At 41.2% G+C, this 17497-nt stretch overlaps 3 protein-coding genes and 1 long non-coding RNA gene across 7 annotated transcripts in view; 3 read left to right on the plus strand and 1 right to left on the minus strand.

Moving 5' to 3' along the window:
- Nucleotides 1-963, minus strand: part of LOC147060746 (uncharacterized) — a 94310-nt gene extending 93347 nt beyond the window's left edge. Inside the window, exon 1 of the long non-coding RNA XR_015065552.1 lies at nt 758-963. This is a non-coding gene — a long non-coding RNA (uncharacterized LOC147060746). The remainder of the gene's footprint in view (nt 1-757) is intronic.
- Nucleotides 838-12900, plus strand: sncb (synuclein, beta). 3 transcript variants are annotated; one of them, XM_085906317.1, is made up of 6 exons: nt 838-979; nt 3938-4071; nt 7088-7117; nt 7279-7364; nt 9748-9834; nt 12114-12900. In XM_085906317.1, exons 2-6 carry the CDS (start codon nt 3951-3953, stop codon nt 12141-12143), a joined length of 354 nt encoding a protein of 117 aa, XP_085762443.1. In that variant the 5' UTR covers nt 838-979; nt 3938-3950; the 3' UTR covers nt 12144-12900. The 3 variants fall into 3 exon arrangements, with proteins under 3 accessions (XP_085762443.1, XP_085762440.1, XP_085762441.1); XM_085906314.1 differs by lacking the exon at nt 838-979 and adding an exon at nt 3019-3161; XM_085906315.1 differs by lacking the exon at nt 838-979 and adding an exon at nt 3688-3835.
- Nucleotides 12901-13240: 340 nt separating this feature from the next.
- Nucleotides 13241-13795, plus strand: adirf (adipogenesis regulatory factor). The gene is made up of 3 exons (XM_085906635.1): nt 13241-13319; nt 13392-13454; nt 13689-13795. The coding sequence occupies exons 1-3, from the start codon at nt 13241-13243 to the stop codon at nt 13793-13795; spliced, it is 249 nt and encodes an 82-aa protein (XP_085762761.1).
- A 1657-nt stretch (nt 13796-15452) lies between these two features.
- Nucleotides 15453-17294, plus strand: gprin1 (G protein regulated inducer of neurite outgrowth 1). Of its 2 annotated transcripts, XM_085906313.1 has the most exons (2): nt 15453-15663; nt 15757-17294. In XM_085906313.1, exons 1-2 carry the CDS (start codon nt 15453-15455, stop codon nt 17292-17294), a joined length of 1749 nt encoding a protein of 582 aa, XP_085762439.1. The 2 variants fall into 2 exon arrangements, with proteins under 2 accessions (XP_085762439.1, XP_085762438.1); XM_085906312.1 differs by having other exon boundaries at nt 15453-17294.
- Nucleotides 17295-17497: the final 203 nt, after the last annotated feature.

Genomic DNA, 17497 nt, shown 5'->3' on the forward strand with positions numbered 1-17497 from the left:
CTTCTGGAGGAACATCACAAATGTGCCTTCAGATAACTTCGTAGAGTAGAAATTTTGAGTATCCTCTCACAAAAAGTGATTTATACCACCTGAACACAAAGTTAACGTAAAAAGTGCATCAAAAATAAGTTTGTCCAGTTGGATACTTTGGCACAGCACTAACAAAACAATGTGCTGCCATAGCTGTCAAGTGTTATTTTGCCCGTGAGGTGTCCACACTTGACAAGGAGGTGAAAAATCCTTAAACACCAAAATAACCCACTTTTGAATCACATGTATTTTTTTAACACAGGAAGTTAAATGAATTTTACAGATAATAAACCCAAGTAGGTATATTTAATTTAGGAAGAATGTAAGTAGAATTAGATTGGGTACAAAATTAAGTTTTGCAAATTAAATGCTAATCACAAACAAGCGAGTCAAGCACAATGAATGACCAAAACTTGTCTGTACCCTTCATTTTACTTCTTTCCAATGGATTAATTTTTATTTTATACACAAAGTGAAATTATTAACAGTCTACATTTTAATATGTACTTTAAACAATTTTAACAAAGGTCTTAACTAATGAATATCTCGAATTGGGGTATTTAGGTGACTATTTCTAGCATTAATTCAAATGACAATGAAGACCCACACGGTATGCATTTGTTCTTCTAGTATACCGCTAAAGCCTTTTCCAGAGACAATTGGTACAAACTTTACCCACAACAATGTCAGAGTGCGTCCATTTTGACAAGTGTTCACGTGAGCTTACCGATATGCAAATAGCACGTCAGGATGAAAGGCTCAGATCCTCACGGTGGGTGTTTTCTGCCGTCCTTAGTCCGCCGCGCCCTTGCCGAATGACTGATGCACGAATTTATAATCCAACCTCTGTTTTCACGTGCATGCTGGAGCAAACGCAGAGGCCTCCGGTCACGCGCGGGGTGGCGCGCAGCGGAAGACAGCACGCCAGGAGGAAATAAGATGGAACACGGTCAGCCACACCTCCGCCGGGTCAGGGCAACAACAGCTTTATTTACAATGTGGATTTTCGACTAGAAAATTCATAGTGTGTGTTTCTTGGGACATTAATAGCAATTCTTCTCGTTTGCAGTCTGGCATAAGACACAATGCATTTAACACAAATCAAAACAAAGTCATGCAACTAACGACAGGTTTGGGTAGCATCTTGCCAAATCATTTTTCTACCTAATCCTGAAAATCTCGAAAAATGAATCCACGATTGTCTTTACATTTGTCTAAAGATACCGACCCTATTTTCACTTACTGTTGTGTTTTAAAATGTAGAAAATTCAAGTCAAATGTTGTCAGAAAAAGTAAAGTAAGTGTTATATAATGGAAGTAGTACACAGGTAAAGTACAGATACTTAAAAAATCTAGTTTAGTACCATAACAAAGTATTTGTACTTTGTTACTTCACAACAGTGAATAGGAATAATGAACGTTCAGAGTGACTACTCTTTGGCCCCAATGCTTTTAGACACAAGCCTACTATTACTACAAATGACCACCAGGAGGCAACTTTGGCACACATTTGCGAAAGAAATGCTTTACTATACTATCCGTTTCTTCTGTTTAAATGTGTGTGGAAAGTTAATTGGTTCAGTTGTATTTCTACTGTAGTATCGTGTTCTTGAAATTGAAGATACCGACGGGGTATCCCCTTTCTGGGTTTCGCAACACATCCTAGTAATATGTTTCAGCACCATGGACAGAGCCACACTAACACCAAGGACAGCGCCACATAAACATTAAGGATAGAGCGACCGACGGGCTTCAGCGATCGACTACAGAATCGAATTATTAAAAGCATGACTTGCGTTTTACATTTTAAAATGAAACGCCTGCTCACGTCGTCGTTGTGTATTTTACATTATTCGAATGTAGGCCAAGATGGCGGCCGCATGCTTCTTGTTTGCCTATCATGGACCACTAACGAATAAAGAGGGGGGATAGTTCCGTTCGGGTTGAGCTAGCTGGGATTTCCTTACACCGGAGGGAAGTTTGGAGGAGGAATTCACGATCACTCGCCCGTGACTGCGTCACTGTATGCACGTCAGAGAGGAGCAAGGGTGGGGGGTGGAATCGACTCGTAAAAAAAAAAAGGCGTGCATCCCGACAGGATTAGCACAGTCCCCCGTGTAGTCCTCTTATAGTCCTGAAATGCATCAATATAAAATTCATATAGTCAATGACATCACTGACCTCCAATTACTACGCTCATTTACATAAAAAACAAATAATTATTAGTATACAGTAGTTCTACTTCTATTTTTACGTTGTTGTTTTTTATCCACAACCCCACTACTAATATTAAAATATAGTACATTAAGCCTAGGTAGTATATGATTTTTCCAATATGGAAAATTCCTGAATCAAAGTGCAGAAAATGCAATTTAATAATCCAACTGTTTATGTATTAGTTATCTTGTGCATAAGGCTTTTTTATGTTCGAGTTATCTTGAAGGTGGTAAAAAGGAGTCAACGTTCATGTTAATGAAACCATCCAGCACTGTCTCCTCGCACGATATGAACCAACTTCATGCAGGAGTACAGCTTGTCCAAAGCCCAATGCAGATGGCGTTGCTGAAAGGCTGGATCGTGAAAATAAATGCAATGCGCTGAGACTGTGGATTAGAAAATTTCAATAAATTGCGTGTGATGCGTTTGGCATCGCATTTTAACCACTCTTTTAACCACAGTGTCGAAATCATCGAGTATATTCAACTCCCAACCGGGACTTTGCACAACCCGACACAACCCCTTTTTCAAATAATGATCACGACGTTCTCATGTTTTTTTTTAAATGGGATTTTGTCGGGCCATTGCTAAAATGAAAAAAAAACTTCATCAGACCACACTATATCGTGATATTTAAAATCCCTTTGCTCGCCTTTGCCTACCAGATGACATCGAGACTGGAGTGATCAATATAGTGGAGGAGGCTGGCGTTGAGGCGTGCAGGGGGTGGGGGGGGGGGGGGGGGGGTGAGGGAGGGGGAACAAGGGGTACGTGACGGTTTCAGCCGCACTGTTGGTGGAGATCATCGCGAGAAAGGCCCACCGTAGTGATCGTTGCAAGATATCTCTGCTGAAAAGACGATAGTTCTACTCAATCGACCACGAAGCGGACAAGTCGAAGCTATTTGTAAATAGGTAAGGCCCACCTTTCGTTAACTGACTTGCAAGTGTTATTTCTCGGCGCGTTTAGCGACGACCCATTGGAAGACAATCGGCGTTAACATGAAGAATACTTCGGATATTAACGCCGTATGTTGCATTGAAGAATGCCTTCGGCCAAACTGCTACATGTTATTAAATAATTCATTTATAGCTTATGTGATGGCGTCCGATTAAAAATGGAATTGAATCTTCTTTTTTTTTTTTGCGCAAATTGGTGAATATTATGTTACCCTCCATGTATGTTTTGCACCGTGATGCGTTTAGATAAGGCAGTCTTCCCATCCCCCAGTAATAAATAGCACCGCCACGAATATGCTATTGGGAAGAAAAAAAAAAGGAAGAAAAAACGGCCCCGTTTATTCCCAGGCGGGCATCTCCCCGTGCACTGATGAGCGTAGCATTACAATTGAGCAATAATTAATGACCTCCACAATTAACCATTTCATTGAAATCTTTTCGCTTTTTAATATTTAATGTATGGTGGGAGGATGCTGAAAGGGGGGCACGAATGCATGCATGAGTGAACACAGTGGCTATTACAAGCCAGTTGGCCGGACTGCACCTGTCGGAATCCACCACAGGCGGCGTTGTAGCTCCCATTTTCCCCAACACTTACGAACCCACCCAATGTATTATTAATTAATACGGTGAGTATATTGAACAGTTTCAGCGGGCTCTTTACTAGCATGAGAATCTTTTGCATGGCTTTGCATGGTGATTGAACCACACACGTGTTGCATTGCCCACAGTTGCTCCACCAAGATGGACGTGTTTATGAAGGGTTTGTCCAAAGCCAAGGAGGGTGTGGCTGTGGCTGCAGAGAAGACCAAGGAAGGAGTTGCCGTGGCCGCCGAGAAGACTAAAGAAGGAGTTATGTTTGTAGGTAAGATGATCAAAGTAGGTCTTGACATCCATTGCAGAGGAATTGATTAGTGTGTGACTTACAACTATTGGTCATACTATTTCTTCTACTTGTGGATGGAGGCTGCCATATAGGTTCAAAACACGTGATGTAAAAGATGGATCCACTGGCAAAAAAAAAAAAAGTTTTATCACCGCAGCAAGACAATTTTTCATTCGGGAAGACAAACAACGTATGCAGATCAATTCACTGTGCCATTAATTCTAGAGGCGGTTTTAACAAGCAGGTCGTGAATAGCATCGGTATCAGCAGTTGTAAGATTTAGCGTAGTGCGCTGTAGTGAGGAGTAATCGTAGATGATGCAATGCTTTGAATACCCTCATGGCCTCTCGCCTCACTTGACCGAGATGGGGTGGGGGTGGGGCGGAACGGGCCACATGTCTGTGCACAGGCAAAGCCAGTGGACTGTACATAGAATATGACATGCATATCACATACAAGACTTTATGAAATATAGAATCATCATTCGTGCAAGACTTGCATGTTGCGCTTCCATCTAGCTTCTGTATGGATACTCGTGAAATATTTAAGTTTTTTAAATATTTATTTTTAGTTTTGGGATTTGTTTATGCCATCTTTCAAAATTGCCATATTGTAGTGGATAATTTCAAATGATTGGGGCACATTGGTTTTTATTTTGTGCTGTGGATTGTCAGAATATTTATTCATATTTTCAAGCAGGCACATATTTGCTCATCTCCCGAATTGTAAAGCTTCAGGTGCATCATTGTCTTTTAATAGAAGGCCCAAAATGGAAACTCCTGGTAGTCGTCACTACTGATATGGTCACATTGTGTTCCACGAAGGCGCAGTCACACGTGATGCGCTTGTGGAGATGAGACTAGAAGTTGTCAGATGTATCTGCAATGAGATCTAAGCTGAAATCCAATTACTGCGTGCCTGTCACTCGTCATGAGCAACAAACATGTCAGACGGCAGTCAAACTGCATGCTGGCTCATTTTCACATCCACCACAATCATCTTGTTGCCGTGTACAAAATGGAACTCAGCATAGCTGTAATGTGTCTGCAATGATGCATTCTGCTGTTGGTCATGCTCTTGGGCAGAAAGTGTAATGCAATTTTCATGTATCTCCGACAATGATGGATAATGACAGTTAGGACAAATAAATGTTTAATGTTCAATTAGATGGCAGAAGCCAAGGGACAGGTCTCCACCTATTGCCATTCGTACGACAAAATAAGTCAGTGTGTTGAAGTAAATATGGCCAGATTTCACACTGTTAAGTCATTTTGTAAGCAAATTGAGATGGGCTCATCATTACTTCAGGTTTCCTAAATTGGAGACATTTGCTTTGAGATTATTTTTAAGAAAAATCGGTGATTTCGCCCACGAGATATGTTTATGTACATATGTATGTGCGTATGTATGTTCGTATTGTATGTATGTATGCATGTATGCATGTATGCATGTATGTATGTATGTATGTATGTATGTATGTATGTATGTATGTATGTATGTATGTATGTATGTATGTATGCATGTATATCTGTATGTATGTATGTATGTATGTATGTATGTATGTATGCATGTATATCTGTATTTATTTATTCATGTATTGCAACTATATTGCAACTTTATTATAGATATAGATATATATGCACAATCAAATTCATTTACTTTTCAGGCAATGTTTATTATCATAGTTGATGAGTGTCCATCGACACTGTTAGTAAAGTATCAACAGAATTGGCTCATATATAGTCAGACTGTTTTCACTGGTGTGGAACAATTCAATTCAGTGGGACTCCAATTCGGTAGGACCATAACTTTTGTCAGATTTATAATGTAATCAGATGTAAAAGCTCTCCAAAGCCCAAACTATCAAGCTAAACAATTAAAAGAATAAAAAAATCATTACCAAAATCAAATTGATGTATACTGATTCATAACTGTTGAGCATCTCTCATAACACGTTCGATGGATGGATGGATACTTGTCAAAAAAAGCTAAAGATGATTTATTCTAACCTGTTAACTGAGTTGATCTTGTTTTATTTGGGTTATGTATTATTTCTGGGCAGGCAAACCCACTTTTAGAAACACGTCGAGAGTTGGCCTTCCCTTGCGATTGCCATCAATTGTGGGACTGTAGGCGTAGTTCTTCCAGGGCACTCCACGAGCGTGTAGTTTTCACATGGATGCATTTCCTCGATCTAGGTTTTCTTTGAGGCTGCCGTTTGTAAAAAGCTTCATCATACGGCTCCTCCTTTGCTGACTTTTAACGGACCTCAGGGACCGATAATGCATGTGGATGCTACACAGTTCCATTGCCCTGTACAGATTCAGGACCACTGGTCACACAATGTAGTACATTGGTCAAATCGCTCAGTGGAGTAAAGTGCGGATTGATGATGGCTGGCAAAAGGTCAAACATTTGAACAATGTTGTATTTTAAGCAGTCGCAGTAACGTTGATTAAGTCTCTTAAATAAATTGCTCCCGGGTGCATTCATATCTGTGGCCAGTTTGGAGATGTGAGCAATGTGGGAGTCTTTAAATATTGATTAAACTAATCATTACATAGCCCTGTTCTTTCACACACAGCTCATGATTGTAGGAGGAGAACAACCCTAAACTGTTGCCACTAATTGTAGCAATGTTTTAATGGCCCATGTTAGAATTTGTTCATTGTTTTTAGTACCAGATCCATACGTCACTCTTAGCTTTAACAATCCACTCCCATCAAAATTTAAGCAGTTATACGCATTGAAACTTGCAGATATTTAACTGCTCTCTGTTTGTCCTCTACTGGACCATTGCCTCATCTAAAGTGAAATAATTAGGAAATTTCATGTTTTAAATAGTTTGAAATAAAGACATATCAAATCAAATTTATATCCAGGACCTCAAAACAAAGGTGATTTTACAGGCAAATTAAATGCCAGTGTTAAATTCTATAAAAAAAAATAAAAAAAAGTGACTAAATGATCTCTATTTTTCTTTATTGTTAACTAGGTAACAAGGCCAAAGACAGTGTCGGCTCAGGTGAGTTCTTATTGAATATTATTCAGGTGCTATAATTCCAATCAATGCTGCAAACATTCTACTCACTCTGCTTTTTGAATTGTGTGTGTGTGCGTGCGTGCGTGCGTGCGTGCGTGCGTGCGTGCGTGCGTGCGTGCGTGCGTGCGTGCGTGTGTGTGTAGTGGCTGAGAAGACCACTGGAGCGATGGAGAACATTGCTGCCGCGACTGGCCTTCTGAAGAAGGACGAATTCCCATCTGACATGAACGTATGCGCATTATCCCACAGTTTACACTAAGATATTTCATAACAGGATATTTAAATTGAATACTGACGTCACGACAATCGACGATCGAATCAAATATGAATCCCGATTATATTGACATTTTAAGGTGTCTTGATCAAGGCTTTTAAAATGGATTGTTTTTGCTCTTTAAAGCAAACACATAACTGCACACAAATTCACATTTGAGTATACACTGTACTACAATAGCTGCTCACATTATTTGGTTCAATGTACCGTATGAGTTAGTCATCTCATAAAGGGGCTTTTTAATCTCTTTTACATTACTATGACTGATACGAGCGACGGTAGACAAATTCACTAAAGCACCTGCAGAGCATAGCAGCTGTTAAGCCGACTTGTGTGCTATAGTTGAAAGAAAACGTAGTGGATGGAGCACAGAGCATGCCTGGGCATTTTACCAAAACTAAATAGAAGATGTGATGTATGAGGCTAAATTGGGTGCTGCTAAGAACAAAGTCATCCAGGAGTTGGACAGAAACCCTTAAGCTATTTTTAAGCACAGCCGAGTAATGTCCAGAAAAATAAGAATGTGGTAGACACCTGAGTAAATAAACGCCCACAGCCTCGATATGATTTATTTCTCCCAAATTCTCATTGTTTGTCTTGTATTCGGAATTGTCGTAACTCTTATTCGGACCGACATCTGTAATTGATTCGCGTTCAGAATTGTGCTACTCACCCTAAATGACCTTCCCATACATGTTGACAGGCTGTGAGTGAAACAGAGTTCCTCGACCTTTTCTAAGCCTTTATCCTCACAGTTGGGATCCTCTTCATTGCCTGGCAATGATAATGAACCTTACTGGCTTGTTTACAGTTTCGGAGCTCATTTTTACACCCTGGCAGAAGGCTTGCTTACAAACTTCATTCATATCATTCATGTCTGCAAAACCATAGGCCAAAACAATACGAGCTAATTCCTAATTTTCGACCAAAGCAGTAAAATTTCAAAATGTCGCCATTACTTGTGTCAAATGGCGGTTATGTAAAAGTAAAATGAATTTTTCCAATTTTTTGTCTCACTTGTCTATACTGCAACCCGCAGCCGCAACAGTAAATAGTTTTCTGTAACTTCCAATTTATATCGAGGTCATCAAAGTTTGCCTATGTGACATTCAAATATGTTAGCTTTCATTCAAGGAGTCTCCTCTCGGCTTTCTTCTCTTGCAGTCAATTTCAGCACTGTGCAAGATTAGGGCCTGGCGTCCAGCCTAATTGACTAGATTAGCGGAGGTTTAAAAATAAGAGTGGTGACCCACTAGCTTTCTATTCAGGTCTCGTTTTTGCACAGAGAGTGATGAGCAAAGTCCCAAGAAAGGAAATAGTCGATGCTTTGTTTATAAACTATTGTGTCGGTAGGAGGTCATATAAGTGAATATTCCAATTGTATTACCGGTTGGAGTTTAACACAACAGATTAAAGTTGTTTACCTGGGACTAAATCCTAGGATGAGGGCTGTCTGATTTAAGGCAGCTATGTTAGAATGAGTCTATGCCTGCAACACGAGGTACATCGTACATTCAATTGTTCTACTTGTACATAATTCATTTTAAAATTGAAAAATAGGCTAATTTTGGCATTGTATACTTTTTGAAATTGTCTTATTAGTAATCAATTTCTGAATTTTATCTGGCCAAAAATCAGATTCCCCATTGATTTGAAAAAAATAAAATAAAAATCCATATTTGTCGGATCCTTTTTTATAGTATAGTTTATAGATCCTTATTCAGAGCTGCGCTGCAACTTTCTAATATATTGCCTCTCATGTAGGGGGGGGGACCAAAATGTCATGAAAAGCTCTCATTATGTTGCAGTCTAGACCACAGTCTGTAAAATAGACACATGCTTGTTAATATGGTTAATCACTGACATAAACAATCAGCAATGAATGTTTAATCTCGGTAGACAGTTTTGTCAATTTTGTAACCTAACGGAGGCCATTTGGGCATCATCACAGCCATCTCCTATCAGTCAAGCTTTGTATTCCTTGCAATGAGGTGCACCTGACCAGTGGACCAGTGTAAGAAGCGGTTCAATGTCAGACAATGCAAATTAAAGCAATTCCGTGCTGAGCAGCAGCCTCCTTGAGGACTAGTTTTACAATGCTAGTGCCATATTTATGAGGGAAATTCAATGACATGCCTAGGCCTCGATTAAAAATACAAAATAAATTGTGTTAGACTACCTGCACTGCAAAATAAACCTACTCTGGAGAAGTTTAAAATTTAGTGTTCTTTTGAGCAAGAAATTGCTGCTTGTGGCGGGGGCGTAAAATATAACACGCCAGAGCACAAATTTTACATCTTTTCAGCCTTCATATTTGTTTTCTATCTGTGCCATACAGCCTGAGGAGTATGGGCAGGAGGCCACGGAGGGCCAGTCTGAGGGAATGCTGCAGCCAGAAGGAGAGACATATGATGACACCCAGCAGGTAATCACCTTGCACCACACACATTATGGAGTCTTATGTATATGGATATTTTTTGCAACACTAAAACATTTTCTTTTACAATCAGGGGTGAATCCATTAACTGTCAGTAGGTAATCGGCCCGTTAGTATTAATTGGCTCCGTATGTATCGATACAATATTTGCATTGGTTCTCTTATTCTCCTCAGGCGAGCCTGTAACTGAAAACTACAGTACCTCGTGGCTATGGAGTAGCACAGAATTCGACTATTTTGAGAGACACATTATAAATAAATGTGCTCAAATTACCTTTCATCATATATTATGAATATTCATTATGTGAAGACAATCATGCTAATTATTTCTCACTTGAACATTTCTGGAAAATCACAATGTCCCATCAACTGGTGAGCTATTTTTTTTAAAAGAGGTCCATTGGCTACTGATTTGGTCATTGAGGGCTATCTGGTGTCCACATTGATGACCCCTGCTTTAGATCATACGCACTCAGGGACAGAGCAAGAACCTTTTCAGTGAGTATGCCTTGAGATGACAGATGCACATTCACGTATCCACAGTGGCCAGTGGGGTGACGGCGTCCGTCCACCATTGTAGATTCATCCCTGTACTCATTTCACTCTGCACCATTGAACACAGTTTTGCATCAAACTGATTCTCGATTACAATCAGACTGAGAGGCGTTTATGTTTTAGTTATCCCACTTAGCTACACCAGAGGGATCAAATATTTTAAACACCCCCGAGTATGACTCACTACATCATTGCAAGATACACTTACAGTCTGGTTAAATCACCTCTGTCAATACAAATGGGTTATTTTTGGCTAGTGCTTAAAATATGTTTGGTGTGGTTCTTATTGAGGATCCTAGTAAATTGCGTACACATTAAGTGTTTTCAAATTAAATTATAGGGTTGTTTGGGACAACACACAGCAAGTGTGACATAAATGGTTTACATTTGGAAATGACCCGCTCGGGTAGAGAACCAACTATGTTGTAATGAAAACGTCGAAACGCCTTTAAGCTCATGATGATATTTACACCACGTAATTTTCTAGTGTTTTATTTGTAATTGTATTGATTTAAAAAGGAAGTAAATATTTTCTATTTATTTATTAAATGTTCTATTAAAATATCCACATTTATCTCATTTGATCTTATTCTGTCTGGGTTCCATTTCCTTTTAATTTGTTCCACGTTTCTGCACCAGTCAATAAAAAAGGCAACGCTGCATTTTTCATCATTCCCATTTGTGCCAGGCAGCAGCTCATGCCATCCATGTTCTCTTAGTCTTGCTCCTGCGTATCCTTCCCTTCCCCCATCCTTCTAGACTCAGCAGCGTACCACGCTCGTGGTCTGAGTGGGTGTGGTGATGACGTCCACAGCTTAGGTGCATTGTGGGTAACGTCCATGTCTCCCTGCATTGCTGTCAATGTGGAATCTAGTTAAGATAGAATTTGCATTGAGCCTCTCTCTGGTTGAATTGATGGGAAACCCCCTGTTAATTTTAAAGACGACATCAAATGACCGAGGAGTATCATATGTGGACCCTTTAAGGCTGTCATAATGTGACAAGGGGTTGAGCAATTGGAAGGATGCTGGGGATGAGCTCACGACTCGTCCTTGAAGCTCTTCTGCAGCCCGGTGCTGCCCTCTATAGGCATTGAACTAAGCACAATTCGTGCACTGACGTCATCTTTCATTTTTGTACATGCTGGGTCACAAGAGTTGTTTTTATTCCAGGAGTTTAGGTCAAGGATAATGAAGTTATATTTGGGACTCATTTAACTATCACATCCCCTAGTGTTGTGAGCAGTGTTGTGGTCCAGATGATTTGGATAATAAGAAAATGCAGGAAATGCAAATGAATTGTGGTTCTATTCCTGATTTGGGCCATAAACTGTTCAAAATTAAGCAAAATTAAAATACCCCAAAAATTCAACTGTGTTTTCTAAAGTAAAAGTTGACGTTTACAAACGTCTTATTTTGAAAAAATGCATCAGTCTTATTTACGGGTGAGAGTCTTAGATTCTGATGATTTGGACAATATATCAAAAATATCTATCGATTGATACGTTTTTGATTCATCTATTAATACAATTCACATATGGGATACAATTCAAAACAGTTTGCAGCACATTTTGCTCATTTGGGTGACACTGCTGCTGTTAAATATTTAAAAAAAAAACTTCAATGCTCTCCTACTAACAATATCTTATAAGAAATGTCATTTTGTATATGTAGCTGACAACTCATCGCACGTCATGTTTGTTCACCCCACAGGAGAGTCAAGACTACGAACCGGAAGCATAAAAGCGTCAGTGAGCCACCATTCAACCAGCAGCACAATAATATTTATAATAATAAAGGACAAATGCTATTCCAATTATTCTCCTGTTTAAAAAAAAAACTCCCAAATGACAAGAATTCCCACAGAAAAATGTTCTTCCTTCAAGACAAATCTTTTATGATTATATATTGTAAATGTAATTAATGTAATGTGTTGGGTGTCGGTATTTATTGAGCTGTAGGATTGTCCTTCACTGTCTCATTTCCTTGATTCCCTCCCAATGAAATGAGACCAGAATCAGGGCTTGTGAATGTGTATTTTGTGTGTGTGTGCGTGTGTGTATGTATATGTATTTAGACATGTGTAATAGATGTTCATCAACTTCCAATGAGACATTGGGAGCCGAAAAAAGTTACAGTCCAAGTTGCAAGAGGATATTTACACAATGGTATCCTTTTTTAAGTGTCGACGATGCTTGTTTGTGGGGTTCCTTTTTTTTTTTTCCATTTCCTTTTGGAATGTTTTTAAAATAAGAGTTTGGGGTTTCTTTTTTTACTTTGTATCTTTCTAGTTGCTTGTGAAATCATTCCAGTAAACTATCTGTTGGGACATGGACAGTATACATGTTTGTGTGTGGGCGTGTTTGTGTGTTCTGAGAATTTTACCGACTTAAAGTCAATATAATATGTCTTGAAATCATAATGGTTGTCATATGAAAATGTGCTTTAAGTTGCAGGACTTGTCAATAAAAAGGTTTATGTGTTAAGCCGGACATGCAAATCCTCTGTAAATAAAAAAATAAAAAAAGTAAAAAAGAAAATTGCCTTAATTGAGAACTTTTTCCATTTCTCTCATTACGTAACCATTTCAGTCATTGAACCAGGCTTGTCTATTTTGCTTGCTTCTGTCAGACGGGTCGGGATGTTTAGAATTTGCTGCGATGGCTCTTGGCACAGCTGCCAGGATGCCGGTCCGGCCGCGCGGTTTTGTCCGTGTTAATCCGACTGGAACGTGCAGGCTCACCAATGTCTGGCGCAAACCGAGGGTATTAAACGGCGGCTCGGGCTGCAGTTGCCTCAGACTCATGCCGTGTAACCAGCGGGGGACCAAGAGTGGAGCCATGGCCTCGTTGAAGAAGTCCTTTGAGGGCCTCAAAGGCAGCAGCCACTCTGCAGTCAAAGGAGTCACGGAAACTGCAGGTAAATATGCTCGTACTATGATGACACGTTGAAAATAAATACGTTTCGCAAAGCAACGTGGTGTGGTCTCAGTGCAGGCAGCTCAGGAAGCTGTGCAGCAGGTGGCAGATTCATCCAAAGAAACAGCCAATGCAGGTACCCTGCACGTTTCAGCCATTTGTCTTCTCACTGACTACAAACGCACGTCGTCGGAATGTACTTATGGCCAACGTTTTCCTCCGAAAGGTTAAAGAGGCCCTTTAGCTAATTCAACAGGATAAAACAAATCAATCACGCAAGAAGTTGTACATTGTTGATTGAATGTGGTCATTTTGAAAAAGTACATGTTGATCTTTTCTGAAATGTTTCTTATTTTTAAAACGGATGTAGTTGCTCAAGAAGCCAGCAAACAGAGCCAAGCGGCTATAGGCAAAGCTGCCGACAAAACCACGGACACCATCAAGGAGTTAGGACAGAAACGGGACACCACCAAATGATCCCTTCATTCATCTTGTTAAACTGAAGCCCACTCGTCATCATCATCATCCTCGACAGATTTTCGACGAATAACTAGTATGCTAAAAGTTCAAACTAAGAATCATTACAAACATCACATAACTAACATTCCAAAAAAATGCATTTTCCCCTCTCACTTGATTCTACCTGTTTTCTAACCACTATGTATTTTGTATGTGTGACTTTTGAAGGGGAAATAAAAACAGAATAATTTCTCTATTTTTTATGTCTACATACCTATGGCGAGCTAAGACTGTGGATAGTGCTCACTGTTGATAAATTGTTAGAAGCAACACTTTCTGATAAGATGGCCTTTGGCGGGCTGATGAGAGTGTGTTGGTTCACCTTGTCCCTATGCGGCACACCTCTCTCCATCACACTAAGTGGTTGCTAAGCAACAGAACTCTGTGGGGGCCAGGGATTGGTGGAGGCCTTTGAAATAGCTTCAGTCAGCACACCATGTTCTGACCAAGCTCAAACTTATGACTGTGTTCTTGGTCATCAGAAAATGGAAGCCGTGCAAATTAGGAAAACATAGATATGTACTTGTACAATCAATGCACACGTCGAGTCGGGCTTTTCAAGTCTTAAATAAGAGAGCGTGGATGTTGTATAAAAGACAGTGTTCATGTGTGGGTGGCTTCCTTCAGCCTCCTTCAGGCTCCAACCTCCTTTTCTGTGCAACACAGCAATTTCAGCAATATTTAACCATAGCCACTGCTTTGAATTCATCTTGTAACAGGTCTGTGTAAAACAATATTAAATTTGCAGAGAAAATGTATTTGTCATCTTTTCATGGTGAGCTTGCTTTAAACGTGCTGTTTCCAGGAAAAACACACAAACAGTAGTTATTGAACTAATGTGCCACATGGATTTTTCACGTGACTCACTTTCTCTTCAGAGGCTGATTCTGTCCTCAGATATTGTTATACATCCCATTGTTGAACCCCCCAACCTCTGAATGAGACGCTAATTACTATGAATGGAGGAGTAGATGAGAGCTGAACAGAGATTTTTTTTTTCCTCCCCCCGTACATTACCACTCACCACAAGAACTCGAGTGTGGTTTCCAGGGAAACTGGAAATGTGAAGCTTTTCAACAGGCACAGCAGCCAGAACGACAATTGCCTCAGACAGATTCTTCTACGGACAAACCTGTAGCCACAGCAGTCAGGACCAGTCAAGAGCAGGAAAATCGAGCGTGTCCATCAGCGTGAAGTTTGGACCATGTTTGACCTGAATGTGACAGATTGTTTTGCAGAGGCTTTTTGAGTCTGAATCGACTGCTCAGGTACATCTCCTGCTCTCTGTTTTATCATGTCGTGTTTGTATTTTGTATTTTTTTATTCCATCCTCGTTACTCTCGTGTATTCCCTTGGTTGAATTTACCGAAGCTAATCGTCAAACATGTTGTTTATTGCATATCGAATGAGACAGACTATCACAGTATGTTGTGCTAAATCAAGTAAAAAATAGTAAAGGTTCCCATGTATATCCCAGTTCATAGTGTCCTAGTTGATGACTTTTGTCAATTTCAAATCCCAAAGAAATTAATATGGAGCAAAATGTGCCTGTTAGTACAAACAATATGGTTCAGCACTGTGTTTTTCCATGCAGGAACATCTTGCACAGGACAAGATGGGAAGTCTTAAGGATGAGACTAAAGGTTTTGTTAAAGAGAGTGGCGAGCGTTCACCTGGTGACCCCGCGCTCGAAGGTCCTCTTATGAGAGAATCAACAGGTCGAGGAGGCGCTCAGATAGAACTTCTCCATAACGTCAGCACCAGCGATGCCAATGAGAGTTTTGCTGAGCCAATAGAGGAAGCACAATCGGGGAAGGTTAGCGACAGTAGTGTTTGTTCAGATCTTCCAAGCGTGAAAGACATTGAGCAGACCGAAGCTGTCCGTTTGAAACAACAATCCGACGGTGACAGGTCAACAGCGGCGGATGGGCCGCCCAACTGTGAAGTCGATGTTATTCAAAACACTGACAAGACGGCTGAAGAAAAAGTCTCGTTTTCTTTGCCGCCGACTGCCGACCCCTCTGACGCAAATTCCCCAGCACCTTTTGGGCAGCACCATATGCGCACGCAGGTCAGTCTAGAGGTGGTCCAATGTCACTCAGCTGCCACCAGCCCAATGACCCCTCCAGAGGGCGGTCATGCTTTCATTTTCCCAAGCTCCTCTCACAGATCTGGAGCTGATGCAGGAATGCAGACGGGTACGCGTGTGGAGCTTTGCTCCGTGGCCACATCTCCCATGACTCCAAAGACACCCTCGACCACAGCTTTCCCAGCACTCGCCGAGACAGATGACGGGACGCAAACGATCACTCCAGGAACAGAAGGTCCACCAGAAGTTGAGTTGTCTTCTACAGAAAGTGCCGCCTGTTCTCCTGCCGAAGAGTCACAAGTGGAGCATAGCAATCACCAGGATAAGCCACAACGGATGGGAAGTATGGACCAAGATATTACCATCTTAGTGACCCACTATGATAATGACAAGATAGAAGAGCAAGAATGGGAGGATCAATCTTGTAATCCTCTAGAGATGAACAAAAATGAAGAAAATGCCAACAAGAATTTTAAGAGGGAGACAAGTGTCTCGACAGAAAGTGCCAATCCTGATCAGGAATCAAACGCAAATCCCAATCAAAGCAAATCACCGAATATCAACCGAGTTATACACGAGGAAAAACAAGTGTCAAAGCCGGCTGTCCCGGAATCTCCAGCTCCTGACGGCTGCCACAGCATCCGCACACAGGTGAGTCTGGAAGTGGTTCGGTGCCAGTCCGTGGCCACCAGTCCTATGACCCCTCCTGGTGGCGATCACGCCTTCCAGTTCCCAACTCACTGCGAAAGAACGGCGGCCCAAACGACAGATGCAGAGACGCAAGTGTGTCAGCAAGTGGAGTATCGCTCTATTGCTACAGCACCCATGACACCGAGAACGCCCACCGCTACGACTTTTCCAGAGATCGGGCAGGAAGCCGACGCTGTGAAAAACAATGAGGAGGGGGAAGAGGATGAGAAGGCCGAGGAGGGAAGCCAAGTTAAAAGTGAGGAGAAGGAAGATGTGACTGTGGAAAATGCGGTGGAAGAAGCTGAAGGGGAAAACGACTGCAAGGAGAAGAGTGAGGAGGTGGTGCAGGAGGTGAGCTGGGACGAGAAGGGGATGACGTGGGAGGTATACGGGGCGGTGGTGGAAGTGGCTGTTTTGGGATCAGCCATCCAGAAGCACCTGGAGAAACAGGTGAAGAAGCAGAAGAGGCAGCCCTCGTTACCTCCACCTCCGCCCCTCAACCCCTCAGCCACACCGCTGGCTTATGAGGTAGCCCAGGGAGGAGCGAGCAGGTGTCGGGCAGGGAAGAGGAGAGAGCAGGACGACAATGAGGGCCGTAACAGACGAAACCCATTTCGGCTTCTGATGGAGAACATGCAACAGCCACATTGTTGCTCTCGAACGCACACCACAGAGTAACTTGGGGGGGTTGATGACGATTTATTATTTACTACCACCTAGCGTGTTCAGGGTCTTGAGCAGGGGTAGGCAAATCCGATCCTAGAGAGCCGCTGTCCTGCCTGTTTTTGAAGTTTCCCTCCTTCACACACCTGATTAAAATGATCAGGGTGGTTTTCGAGCTTCTACGGAACTTGCTGATGAGCAGATTATATGAATCAATT

This window comes from Syngnathus leptorhynchus, chromosome 2 (assembly GCF_054491065.1).
Source record: "Syngnathus leptorhynchus isolate UIUO chromosome 2, UIUO_Slep, whole genome shotgun sequence".
NCBI lineage: Eukaryota > Metazoa > Chordata > Actinopteri > Syngnathiformes > Syngnathidae > Syngnathus > Syngnathus leptorhynchus.

Coding starts and splice junctions, on each gene's coding strand:
- sncb (XM_085906317.1), top strand. CDS start 3,951: ATGGACGTGTTTATGAAGGGTTTGTCCAAAGCCAAGGAGGGTGTGGCT. Junction 7,118..7,278: donor CAAAGACAGTGTCGGCTCAG/GTGAGTTCTTAT, acceptor GTGTGTGTGTAG/TGGCTGAGAAGACCACTGGA. Junction 9,835..12,113: donor CATATGATGACACCCAGCAG/GTAATCACCTTG, acceptor TTCACCCCACAG/GAGAGTCAAGACTACGAACC.
- adirf (XM_085906635.1), top strand. CDS start 13,241: ATGGCCTCGTTGAAGAAGTCCTTTGAGGGCCTCAAAGGCAGCAGCCAC. Junction 13,320..13,391: donor AGGAGTCACGGAAACTGCAG/GTAAATATGCTC, acceptor GTGTGGTCTCAG/TGCAGGCAGCTCAGGAAGCT. Junction 13,455..13,688: donor CAAAGAAACAGCCAATGCAG/GTACCCTGCACG, acceptor AAACGGATGTAG/TTGCTCAAGAAGCCAGCAAA.
- gprin1 (XM_085906312.1), top strand. CDS start 15,453: ATGGGAAGTCTTAAGGATGAGACTAAAGGTTTTGTTAAAGAGAGTGGC.